Genomic DNA, 13,662 nt, shown 5'->3' on the forward strand with positions numbered 1-13,662 from the left:
TAAAAGCTTTATATTTATGCATATTCTCCCTATACAGCTTCAAATCTATGAACAGGATATATCCACGCATATGGGCATTGAAGAGGTATACCGACTTTTCAGCTGCTTACTGTTCACTTAAATTCATACAGCATATGGTTTTAGTCTATTACCCTCATGCAAAACTAGGTGAATCAATGATTCGATGTTTGGCGTGCAACCTCGAGGTATGCCAGTTAAGTAAGGCGGAAACAAGGGGAAAGGGAGGGCTTTATTTTGAAAGATGATGTGGAACGGTGCTGTTGACGTATCTGAAGTTCATCTGAAGCATTTAGGCGCAGGCGTAGAAACGTGCTCCCTCCGCGCTGTGTTTATATAAAACGTTACTTATCTACAATATCACTGTAGTCTTCACGGAGAGTTTCCTCTTCTCTCACAAATCGTCCTAGTTCCAATGCCAGTTTACATTTCCATGTAAAGGGTCATACAACTTTTACGGTATTCATCAACGTATTTTAGCGGGCCAAGTGTTTTCCATGTGGTTACTGAGCTAACTGGGATAAATATAAACAAACTCTTTAACGGCGTTAATGAATCGCAACTAACCTTTCTGCTTGGGATATTTCTTCAACCTTAACAAAGGACATTTTACACGGTAAGTACAGGCTAGCATTGCTGGAATTTTAAATTATTTGCTTCTGACCTAAATAGATGAAATGCATAATCGGTTTTTGCCATGCGAGGGTTTTGCAGGCCACCAGGATTAAATGACTCCATTAACTATTTGTTAGTTAGGCATGTTGCAGTTTACAGGCAGCCCGCGTCATTGAGTATCGTACTTAAAAAAAAAAAAAACTTATTTATTTATTTTTTTTTTATCTCCAGACATTACGAAAAACTATGAGCGATTCGTTAGCATGTGACACATATTTGACCTCGAATACATGAATATTCAAATGGTAGCATTCGCATCATATATTGGATAAGGAGGATTCTAAAGTAGTAACCGCTGGGTTAGTGTCATTGGTTCGTTAACAGAGACGTTTGCATCGCCATCTTTTCTGCTCTGACGTTACAGAACCATGAGCTCCCAGGTGAGACAGAATTTCCACCAGGATTGCGAGGCGGCCATAAACAGGCAGATAAACCTGGAGCTGTATGCATCCTACGTCTATCTGTCGATGGTAAGAGACCTCTACCATTTACCCGAGTGGTATCCCCATCGCAGGTGTTCGGTCAGGTGGTCTCAGAGCAAAGTAATCACAACTGATGTGATCAGTTTCTATGGTGATCACAGTATGTGTGTCATTATGATTTTCTCATTATGTTGCTCCATGAATCAAACTCTTAAGACCAGGGAACAGTGTCCAAAGTGCAGCCAAATAACAACTGATTACGTATTATTATTTCTCTCTCTCTCTCTCTCTCTCTCTCTCTCTCTCTCTCTCTCTCTCTCTCTGTCCGTGTGTAGGCGTACTACTTTGACAGGGATGACAAAGCATTGCCAAACTTTGCGAAGTTCTTCCGTGCCCAGTCCCACGAGGAACGGGAACATGCGGAGAAACTCATGGGTCTCCAGAACAAGAGAGGGGGGAGGATCTTCCTTCAGGACGTTCGGGTACGAGACCAACCTCGCACACCACGCAAAACCCAACACCAGCATCAGTTTGGGTGTCTCGCCTCACTCTGGGGCAAAAGGCTTTGAATGGTGTTTTTTTTTTTTCGTTTGTTTTTTTCTTTTTTATTTTTTTTTTGTAGAAGCTAACTTGTTTCACACACACCAGTCAAAACGGTTTGGCACCAGAGCGCAGCGACACACAGACGTAGGACGTTGTTTGTTACTACTGTGAAGTTATTTCTGTATGATCAGTGGGCGTTTATAGGTGTGTGTTCTGCCTGTCTGTGATCACACTGGCACTTCAGTGCCTGAATGTGGCCTAAACCCTGAGGCTTGTGTACCAGCGCCAGTGTGTAGTCAGATAAGAGAACTGGGAATATGAGTCACGGGGACATGGGGTTGGTTCAAGAGAACGTGTTTTCTTCTCTTATCAGTCTCACACGGAGGGAAGTGACTTAAAAACAGAGCCCTGCCCCTCTATGCCTATCACTCTAGTTTAGTACTGTTGTGTCTGTGAGTCAGGTACTGGTGCTTAGGGGTCTGTGTGTGTGTGTGTGTGTGTGCGTGCGTGTGTGTGTGTGCTTCCAGAAACCAGATCGTGATGAGTGGGGGAGTGGCGTCGAGGCCCTTGAGTGTGCTCTGCAGTTAGAGAAGAGTGTTAACCAGTCTCTGTTGGACTTACACAAAGTCGCCTCCGAACGCAACGACCCACACGTGAGTCTCACACTCTCTCTACCACGCACACATGATGACTACCACTCTCTTTGGGTCAGCTGCCTTCATCTGGATATGAAGCTCATATTTGTGACGTGACGATAATAAATGTTTTCTCTCTCTCTCTCTCTCTCCTGTAGATGTGTGACTTCATAGAGACACACTTCTTAGACGAACAGGTCAAGTCCATTAAGGAGCTGGGTGACTGGGTGGCTAACCTGCGTCACATGGGCGCCCCCCAAAACGGCATGGCGGAGTACCTGTTTGACAAACACACACTGGGCAAGGAGAGCTCTTAAAGGGAACATTTACACCCCCCGCCATCGCCCCCTCTCTCTAACTTTCCATGTTATATCTGCCTGTCACTCCTATGCATGTACAGTAGCTTCAGTCTGTCTAAAGTCAGCCAGTGCAGTACTTCTGTCATTGGATGTATTGTTTTAACACATAATAGCCATAATGTCAACTTAAAAAAAAAAAACATTGCCAGTACTTTATTCCTGTGTACTCGTCAGCTGCTGAGAGCCATAAGTATCCGCTTATATCCGTTATATCCAGAGAAAGGCTGCCGTTAGAAATACTATATACACTCAGGATGCTGTCGGAAAAATGAGTTGATCTCAATAAAAACTGACAAAGCCAATGATATGTTTTCTGGTGTCTTTTTTTTAAATTATAGATCAATACTTATGGCCAGTGTTTTGTGTTTATGTTTATCAAATTGAACACTTTTTTTTTTTTTTTTTTTTTAAACTGAGCAACTAAACATGAAAAGATATATGCTATGTTTTCAAAGTATATTAAAAAAAAAACATTTCATTTTGAATGAAAATGAAATTAAAATGTTTTCATTACTTGAAACAAAAAATGGATGGGGGGGGGGGGGGGGGGGCTTATCTGATGTGCAGTGCCAGTCATTTAGTCCTAGGATGTCCATATTTGGCTTTCCTGATCACAAAGCCTGTTCACATGTTTACATGGTAAACGTGTGTTATTTGTTTACCGAATACCTTTTCCTGTTCCCACTACAACCCCTCCCTCATTATAATGACTTTTCTCTGACTTTTCGTTGAAACCCTTCTTATAAAATGATTCAGTGCAATGACCACCAGTTAGTACAAAATCCTTTTAATTCCAGTAAAGTCCTGGTTTACAGTGTTTTTGTTCCTGTGCCGTGTACAGGATGTGGTGTGTGCTAATCACAAACAGTCTGAATTAGGGTTTTTTTTGTGGAGCTGCGGATCAGAAACGGTCTGAGGAAATTTCCATCTGGAATAAACACTGTAGCTAAAACAGAACTGATTTCGCTGTCAACAGAGGGGAGAAATAGAAAGGCTTCATCATTTTTTTTTTTTGTTTTTCTCATCAGCTCATCTGTCAGAGAGCATTGAGAGAGACAGAGAGGCCGAAGGACCTCCTCTGCAGATGGAGAATCTCGGCGTTCAGGTAGAGAGGAGACGCCGGCTTTCGGCCGTCACCCCGCCTGGTCTGCCGGTTCACACGGAGCAAAGTTTATTCAGTAAATAAAGCACCATTTGTTTCTTTGACGACTCTTGTCTTTGTCTCCGTTAAGTCAAATCCATTAACGGTCTCTTCTCCCGACTGACCTGCCCCCCCCCCCTTAGTTTTTCTGTCAGGTCCTGCCGTTTGGGAGTCGGTTCTGAGAGTCCAAACCATTCAGTAGATCGATAGACTCCTGGAAGCATCATCTACGGTAATCTGTGTGTTGATTTGTCGATCCTTACGTCGATAAAGAGTCTGAGAAAGACATTGATCTCTCTGGTGTATTTGTCGTTTGTGACATGACGAAACGTCCATCCCTCACTCCTGTTCCCTCACCCCATTGGCTTTCCCCATTGTTTCACCCTGCACCACCAGCCCTCCCAGCAGGTCTCCGTCAGCCAATGAGATTCCAGAGTCTTTCGGAGAGTTGGGCTGATGCTGATTGGCTGTTGTCGGGGTGTTGATGGCAGTGGCTGTGCTTGGATTGGCTGTGTTGGTCAGGGCTGTGGTACTACTGCTTCTGCTGCTGTTGTTGTTGACAGGCCGTATGGTGTTACTGGAGGTGTAGTTTGCGGGACCCATGCCGTTACAGAGTGTGTTAATGTTATTGTTGCTGGTCATAGTGTTGATGCTTCCGGAGCTGTTGTTGTTGGTCTGGCTGGGGGTGCGAGAGGGAGGGGTGAAAGAAAACACCCTCTCGCCCCCTCCGCCCACCCCACGGGCACTGGGGGGTCCTGGCTGCCCCTCCCCCGTGGGAAAAGTGTCGAGAGAGAGGCGTGGGGGCAGGGGTCGACGAGACAGCAGGCCCTGGTTGGGTCGTAGCTTCGGCAGCGGGCAGAGCTCGGGCGCGGGGTCGGGGAACGAGAACGCTGGCCCTGACGGATGCTCTCCATCCTCCCCTAACCACGGGAACGCAGAGGAGGGTGGAGGCGGGACGTGGCTGGGCGTGTCTGGGGGCGGGAGTAGCTGTGAACCCAACAGCGGCTGGGCAAGGGAGGTGGAGCTGCGAGGCGGGCGTGGCCGTGAGGAGAGAGGTGGAGGCACGCAGTGAATGGGTGTCTGAGGGCAGCTGTAGAAACCAGGCCGCTCGTACAGGGGGACGGAGGAGAAGGCGTAGTCGGCCATGTCGCGGTCGGGAGGAGAAACGCTCCTGGACTGGCCAGAGATCGAGGAGGGGGCTTCGTGGTGGATGTAGAGAGGGAATCGGCTGAGGGGAGCACGGGGGCGTCGGCGAAACAGCGAAACTCTGGAGGAGGGGGTGTTTCGGGGAAAACTGGGCGACTGAACCCCCAGCAGACGGCTGAGGTTTCCCAGTAAAGGAGTAGAATGGTTGGCCTCCTCGTGCTCCTTAATCTGCTCTAGATTATGCTGCTGAAACTCCATCTCTTCCTTAGGGACACTGTCAGAGAGAGAGAGAGAGAGAGAGAGAGAGAGAGAGAGAGAGAGATGAGGTTAATGAGGTGCTAGGAAACTGAAACTGCTCACTATGCAGTTCACTATGCATCCTCAGTTTGTAAATTTGTTTGGGTTTATCTGGTTTAATATCGTGTTCATACTAGTGAACACTCAAATGTTTGAAATGGTAATATGTGGCATCATTGTGACAATGTTTGGCGTATTAGGGTTTGAGATCACACCCTTTGAAACACGTCATCGATGAGCTGAAAAAACAGTTCTAATTAACTTGACACAGCACAAACTCTCACAGATTCCTAAACTAAACTCACGACTGGCCTCTAGGAATGTGGAAACCGAGCCATGACATCTAACAAACACGAACAGACTCCTCTCTCAGCCTAGATGCTCATCATCCATTTCTACACTGTTTTTACTGTTTTACAGTTCTACACTGTCAAATCTATTTATATTCAACACACTGTGTGTCCCCCACCCCCACCCCCCCCACCGGGTGCTTAGTGTAATGTTTCTCCACATTTCTTAGCACAGTCCTCTTGTAACTACGTATATTTATTGTATTGTACTGTCTGTAGTCTTGGTGTCTTGGTATTTATTGTATGTCTGACTGTATGTACTGCTGTCTGTCTATGTTGGATCATTTGGTGGACGTCATTTCCTCTCTGCTGTAGGCTGTACTGTATATGGCTGAGATGACAGTAAAGCTCTACTTGACTTGACTTGACTTGTTGTCACTTTATGTGTTGCCTCTTAAACTCTGACCAGTGAGTTTATATCATGACTGAGCAACTGTATTGAGCTGAAGCTCTTACAGAATTGCTAGTCTAGGCCTGGTTCATCCTTGGTCCTGTAAAGTGTTGTACTCTGTACACTGATAAAGAGAGAAAACCCAAACCATTTATGAGATCCTAAATAAAACCCAGAGTCTACTCAGTCTAAACACTACCTTGTTTTTGTGTGTGTGTGTGTGTGTGTGTGTGAAAGAGAGAGAGTGAGTGTGTGTGTGTGTGTGTGTGTGTGCATGAGAGAGAGAGTGTGTGTGTTTGTGTGTGTGCGTGAGAGAGAGAGTGTGTGTTTGTGTGTGTGCGTGAGAGAGAGAGTGTGTGTGTGTGTGTAGATATACACAGATACACGAAGCATTTGCCGCCTGTAGAGGTCCCTCTGAATTTGACTTCATGTGAGACAGAAGGAGGGTGTTTGTATCCATTTATAAAAGTACATATGAGTGTGGTCTTTGTGTTTGTGTGCATGTGTGAGAGAGAGAGAAAGACAAAGTCACAAAAAAAGTGCTTGATGTATACATGCATACATGCACGTTAGTGTGTGTGTGTGTGTGTGTGTGTGTGTCTATGTGTATGTGTGAGTGTGTGTGTGTGTGCGCGCGCGCATGCGTGTGTGTGTGTGTTTGTATGTATGTCTATGTGTGCGTGTGCGTGTGCGTGTGCGTGCGTGTCTGTTTGTATGTATGTCTATGTGTATGTGTGTGTGTGTGTGTGTGTGTGTGTTTGTATGTATGTCTATGTGTATGTGTGTGTGTGTGTGTTTGTATGTATGTCTATGTGTATGCGTATGTGTGTGTGTGTTTATATGTATGTCTATGTGTGTGTGCGTGTGCGTGTCTTACCTGATGTCCAGGGCGGAGCCCATGAAAGACGGTTTGCGGTGTTCAGCGCTGGCTGCCGTATACGGAGGCTGAGGTTCTGATTCGTTCCAGTATTTGTCCCTCTCCACAAGAGGCACCGAGTCAAACATCTCATCCACTGACAACAGAGACACCTGACCAACATGTTATATATACTGTAATATCAATACTGTCAGACAGTAATAAACCCATTTCACTCTCTCATATAGACATCTCATCCACTGTCAACAGAGACACCTGACCAACATGTTATATATACTGTAATATCAATACTGTCAGACAGTAATAAACCCATTTCACTCTCTCATATAGACATCTCATCCACTGTCAACAGAGACAACTGACCAACATGTTATATATACTGTAATATCAATACTGTCAGACAGTAATAAACCCATTTCACTCTCTCATATAGACATCTCATCCACTGTCAACAGAGATACCTGACCAACATGTTATATATACTGTAATAAACTGAATGTTTTGTGCATTCATGGACCATAAAACCTGCAGTAAGTGATACATTTGGCCTGAAAACAGAAGTAACCGCTCTCGGTTTTATCCAGAGAGGCGGGTGGAAGGTTTTTTTTTTTTTCCCGTTTGTCAGTCTGGCCGTTTTCATTGTCGTCTAAAGCACAAGCTAATGTTTCACCTTCGCTATCTGACCGCGGTTAGCCGCGGTTAGCTCTGCGCTGACAGTTACGGGAGGGTGCACCGCGCACACGTTTATCAAAGCATGCTGTCATTTATTACAAAAGTCTAGTCTTTTACATCTTTATGTAATAAAAATCCTAACATGCATCGCCAGCTGGGTTATTTCAAAACACAACTCAATAATGACGTTTTGGAGTTTATTTTAAACACAGACGTTAACACGTTTAATATTAACATTCCTATTAAAAATGATCTACCAACGAACGTACAGCCTATAATGTACAGGTATGATGATGTAATAGCTGTATTATTAAACATTTATAAAGGGTTTTCCTGAAATCACTGGGTTTCATTTTACAGTCGCCTTAACACAGAGCGGAGATTGGTACAGATAAATTTATGATGTATGGATGAAGTCAGAGCATGTATTAAGTCACATACCTGTAAATTACGATCCACAATCCAGTTGGTTTCAAAGTCATCATCGTCCTCACCAAACGGGTTAATGAGCTGTTCTGCCACCTGAAAACGTACCACCACAGTCATCATCAAAAACCCACACAGTCTGAAACGCAAAACACACTCACACACAGCTGTCTCACACACAACTGTCTCACACACAGCTGTCTCACACACAACTGCTGTAAACCCAGAAATTCTGAAAGAAAACAGCAAATGTGATCTTAAAGTCAAATTTACATTACAGCACATTTTTAAGCACAAGTAAACACACACACACACACATACATACAGAGAAAGACAGGGAGAGAGAGAGAGAGAGAGAGAGAGAGAGAGAGTCACCTTCAGCCATCCCACGTAAAAGAAGAATTGTAGCAGAGTGAAGACTGGCAGGTAGAAATCAATATCATGACCAGGGTAACCCTGACTGGGCTCCAGGAACTGTCGGCCAATCAAACAAGCCAGGAAGAAACTATAGACAGCCACAGTCACCACCTGTAGGAGAGCAAAGACAATCCGTTTATCTATCTGTCTATCTATCTATCTATCTATCTATCTATCTATCTATCTATCTATCTGTCTGTCTGTCTGTCTGTCTGTCTATCCATCCATCCATCCATCCATCCATCCATCCATCTATCTATCTATCTATCTATCTATCTATCTATCTATCTATCTATCTATCTATCTATCTGTCTTTCTGTCTGTCTGTCTGTCTATCTGTCCGTCCGTCCGTCCATCCGTCTATCTGTCTGTCTGTCTGTCTGTCTGTCTGTCTGTCTATCTATCTATCTATCTATCTATCTATCTATCTATCTATCTATCTATCGGTCTATCTATCTGTCTATCTCTCTATCTATCTATCTATCTATCTATCTTATCTGTCTGTCTGTCTGTCTGTCTGGGTGGCTGGCTAGGGATAAATAAAACTACGCATATATAAAAAAAACTAATTTATTTCTATTTTTAAAATAAACTGGAAAGGCATGCAAAGTACTTTGAGTTGCTCCTATGGCATTATGGTTTACTATATAAATATCCTATGGAAATAACTGCATACTTTAATTATCTATAACTATAGAAATAATTAAAGTATGTAATATTATTAAAAAACGGTTGTTGTTTCACCATTAATGTTACAATGTATACAGTCACCACTGTTAACCATATTAATATAAGCACTAGGACAACTATCTAACTGTGGCTACAGTTTCTGTTGACCCTGTGGCAGGTGCCAATGGTAGAAGAAAGAGGCGCAGTACTGATAAACTGGACCTGAGTGTACACCAGAGGGAGACTGATCCAGTCATAACTGTAGAGCTTCATACATTGGGAGCGCAGTGTATTCAGCTCCTGTAGAGGAATAGAAACAGGACAGGCTTTACATTTCACACTTTGACCCATTTCACACACAGCCTCAGGCTTAAGAGCTTGCCTTTAGGGAAGTCCCACTGGAATCATTTAACACGCCTTAAGTCTCAACGTCAATCGTTTCAGAACAGATTTCATTTAACACAGCTCCCAATATTGGCCTCTGTCTTCTTTCTTAGGTTCTTCTCCAGCTGGACCTCGGGTATAATGTCTAAGTGGTCGTTTCTCTCACACATGTGAGACTAGTCACTGCGTGCTTACACACTGAGAGCTATGTCACATCATCAACCAGCATAAGAACAGAGAAGCACTATTTGCACTATTTTTTAGTGTTTCCATCCAGATGTCTTCCCTCAGCCCTCTGGTCACATTTAAACTATACCTGCTGGATGTGGAATATTAGTCTGTACTGTGAGACACTGGTTTGCTTTTAATTTTCAGTTTGTTTGTTTTTTTTAATTTTGTGTATAATTTTTTTTTTTACAATTTTTCTGTTGTCTTGACAGGAGTATACACAAATACACGTACACAGTGTTCTTTTCAGGCTGCTCTCATATGCATCCACACAAACAGAGGCGCGACTGAGACTTACATTAAAGATGGCGGTCAGAGCCACATCGTTGTTGATTCGTCCCTCTGCTCTGGCTCTCAGAGCCAGGCTGACGAACCACATACACGGAACCCAGAACTTATTATGGGGAGAAGGCAACTCCTCCAACTGTCTCAACTCCTCTGATGTCATCAGCCCTGCCAGAGAGAGGGATGAAGAGAGAGACGCAGGAGAGGGAGAGAGGAGAGGAGAAGGAGGGAGAGGGTGGGAGGTATGAAGGAGGAGAGGATAGAGGAAAAGGATGAGGAGCGGGGAATGAAAGTAACGTCGGATGGACGTCGAGGGGAAAAGAAGAAAAGAAGGGATGAGGTAAAAGATGGGAGGAATAAAAAAGGGTAGAGAGGGAATAGCAGGGAGGTGATGAATGGATGAGAGGAAAGAGAGATAGAGCACAGAAAAGAGAAAATGGATGGGTAAGGAAGGAGGGGGATTTGAGATAAAGATGAGAGCAGAGAGATAAGGAGCACAGGAGAAAAGAATGCGGTAGAAGTAAAAATGGTGAATAATACACAAATAAAGAACCTCAGCTGACAACCCACGCTATTCATCTTGACAGAATTTACATCAACTAATCTGTTTTTTTCTGTTTTGTTTTTACTTATATTGTTCAAGTCATATCAGTTATTAAATTATCTGAACTGTTAGTTCATAATTGGCAGTATTTCTCAGAGACAAGTTTTAGGTAAACGGATCTCTTTTTCTCTGTCAGTAAGCCTTGGTAGAGAGCTCGATGTCTTGACGATATTTATATATCTTTAGGGAAAGCAACAATAGTTCTTGAAAAACCTGATTACAAATCCTTGTTGTTGCATCACTGAATACCAGGCACTGCAGGTTACCGTGGAGACGCGTGTGGAATTTCAGGGGCACTCTAATCACTGTTCTAGAACACAGTATTCGGCCCAAATCACTTCCTGCGTTACATAGTTTCTCTGGAGTGTTCCATTCTGTCACTGTGCTGGGATTGGGATACTTTGTGGCCCAGTTCCAGCGCTCTGAGACCTAAAGTATCCACTCCTCGCCTTCCTTCCTCTTTCCCTTTCTCTGCAATCTTCTTAGATTAGAAATTGAATTGGTCTAAGAGGTCTTAACTGGAGTTTATTTCCGATTTAAGTTCACCTATTGCAGTCCATATTTAGAACAGTGCACACACACACACACACAAAGAAAAGAGACCTGTTTAGACATCCAGAATTGGGCCAATATGTATCTGATGGACAGTTATGAAATCGACTTTAATTAACTCTAGGAAAGACCTAGACAAGACAGAGTTATATCAAAGACACAGTTAGTGGCAATCTCAACATACGACTTCAAATATAGTCACCGGTGTGCCTATACAGCCAGCTGTCACAGTGGGTAATAGGTGTGGTTAAATGCTAGCTATGAGAGAGAGAAAGAGACGGATGGATGTAACTGTTTCATACCGGCATGGACAAGATGTTCCATGGTAGGGAACCTCTTATAGACGGCAGTGCTGACAGATCGGTAGATCAGCACGCCAGACAGGTTGGCATATCGCACCAGACTTCGGCGAATCAGGCGTCCGGTCTCGTCCGCCCCACGCACGTGTCCCCCGACCAGAGAACTCAAACGGTCAGGCCAGGGGACACTCTCAAACTGCCCCCACCAACGGGACACTACCAGGGTCACATAGAAACCTGCCACACACACAGACACACAGATGTACACAGACGCGCGCACACACACACACACACACACACACACACACACACATAATAGCACACACACACACAAGATCACAAACACACACACACACATTTATTAGCTAGTACTTCTATGTTAGTGACACATTGTATGCATCCAAAGGTCATGTGGAGGACAAGTTAAATACACCTGGCAACAGACAAACGTAAGGAAATTAAATCTCTCTCTCTATCTCTCTCTCTCTCTCTCTCATGCCTCCTGCTGTGTACTTTGCCCTCTGATAGTTCTTAGCACCGTAGTTGATGTGTAACATTTGAGATTTAAACTCCATAAGAGAGTTAGTCATTAGCTGCCAATGAGACAACATTCTACTGTCATACACACCATTACAGAGACACCAGGGAGTGTTCCGGAGAAAGACATATACAGGACAGACACAGTAGGGCTTTGGAGAATGAGAGGTTTTGAGGGACAGGAGAAATGGTCAGTGATACTCTATATTTATTTATTTCCAGTCAGCCCTTGTCCGTGGTGACTTATAGTTATCACTGCCAAGGTCAGAGACCACATGTCTCTGGAACAACTGTCGGGCTAAGTGTAGTACAAGTGTACTAGGTGTAGTACAGTCCCAGCTCAAATCAACCAGTTACCGGTGCACTTTTCTTATCACTGTCACTATCACTTCACACAAAATATTTCAGCTCAGTTCAGTTCAGTTCAGTCAACCAATGAACCGATGGGTCATCTGGTCAGTCAGTCATCTTTAATACCAATCGTTCACAAGCAGAAGACAAAGCAATGCTCACCCAGCACAAACGAGACAGGAATCAGCTCAGCGTAGCGGTCACAGTAGAGAGAGAGTTTTTCAAAGAGCCTCTTCTGTTCTTCATTCAGAAGATATCTGTACGTTCAAACATTCACCTGTCAATCATCTAACAGCCTAACAACCTGTCTGTCCACTGTGCTGCATCCCTACTTAAACTTAACACCACATCTCTACCGTCCTGGTCAAAGATGGCTGCGGTATTGTATATTATCGTAGCAGTTTGAAGCAGCTGTTTGATAACTGACATTAGGTTTTGTGACAAGGCCATCCAATAAGTTGAACACATTCCAAGGCAACCTGCACACCAAAGATATGTCTGTAAGAATACTCTTCTCCTGTGTGACTCAGACCCTGTCACATATGTGCTCTAGGAAGACAGGACTTTGGGAAAAGGAAGATTAGACTACTAGGTCATGACTGATCACTCAAACTTGTTAGACAAAATGTTTTAGAAATTAGAGGCATTTATTTCCGTGGCATGTGTATTTATATGTGTGTGTTTGCCTGCATGTATGTGTGTGTGTGCGTGTGTGCGCGTGCGTGTGTGTATGTTTGTGTGTGTGCGTACGTGCGTGCGTGTATATGTGTGTTTGTATGTGTGTGTGTGTATGTGTATGTTTGTGTGTGCATGTTTGAGTGCATGTGTGTATGCGTGTGTGTGTGTGTGTGTGTGTGTGTGTGTGTGTGTGTGTGTGTGTATGTGTGTGTGTGTGTGTATGTGTATGTATGTGTGTGTGTGTTTGTTTACCTGTATATAACACTGAGACTGTAGTAGAGCACAGTGAAGATGAGCAGTTCTTTGTACAGCAGTTTATAGATGCTCCCTTTCCATCGTAACAGCAGATGAGAAAAAGTCCCAAGGCGTGCATCCGCCACCCTACGTGAGTATGTCACTGTCATAGCTGCCCCCTGCAGGCCGGGAGGTCTAACTGCAAATGCTTAACCTGTGAGAGCCCTACTGTTGCTACTTAAGTTAAGACCAGTCTGTAAGACGTTTTTGCTTTTTTGTTTTTTTTTACAAATAATAATGCTGAATAAGAGATATGACACAGTTAGACACATAGACGCATTCACACATCCATTCATGCACCAATACACATTCAGTCACATGTTGGAGGCACAACTCTGAGAGAAAAAGTGTAGATAACACACTTCCTGTTTTATTGAGAACTGTAGAAAATCTCTACGTATATTCACATCTG

At 43.8% G+C, this 13,662-nt stretch overlaps 2 protein-coding genes across 2 annotated transcripts; one reads left to right on the plus strand and one right to left on the minus strand.

The window, feature by feature from the left end:
- Nucleotides 1-394: 394 nt before the first annotated feature.
- Nucleotides 395-2,940, plus strand: fth1b (ferritin, heavy polypeptide 1b). The gene is made up of 5 exons (XM_030789996.1): nucleotides 395-634; nucleotides 1,058-1,163; nucleotides 1,451-1,597; nucleotides 2,186-2,311; nucleotides 2,452-2,940. The coding sequence occupies exons 2-5, from the start codon at nucleotides 1,062-1,064 to the stop codon at nucleotides 2,608-2,610; spliced, it is 534 nt and encodes a 177-aa protein (XP_030645856.1). The 5' UTR covers nucleotides 395-634; nucleotides 1,058-1,061; the 3' UTR covers nucleotides 2,611-2,940.
- Nucleotides 2,941-4,132: 1,192 nt separating this feature from the next.
- best1 (bestrophin 1) lies at nucleotides 4,133-13,369 on the minus strand. The gene is made up of 9 exons (XM_030790682.1): nucleotides 13,209-13,369; nucleotides 12,441-12,535; nucleotides 11,394-11,627; nucleotides 9,949-10,103; nucleotides 9,261-9,338; nucleotides 8,328-8,480; nucleotides 7,968-8,048; nucleotides 6,855-7,006; nucleotides 4,133-5,213 (listed from the first exon to the last, which is right to left on the minus strand). Exons 1-9 carry the CDS (start codon nucleotides 13,358-13,360, stop codon nucleotides 4,133-4,135), a joined length of 2,181 nt encoding a protein of 726 aa, XP_030646542.1. The 5' UTR covers nucleotides 13,361-13,369.
- Nucleotides 13,370-13,662: the final 293 nt, after the last annotated feature.

The sequence above is a fragment of the Chanos chanos genome, chromosome 13, assembly GCF_902362185.1.
Source record: "Chanos chanos chromosome 13, fChaCha1.1, whole genome shotgun sequence".
Lineage (NCBI taxonomy): Eukaryota > Metazoa > Chordata > Actinopteri > Gonorynchiformes > Chanidae > Chanos > Chanos chanos.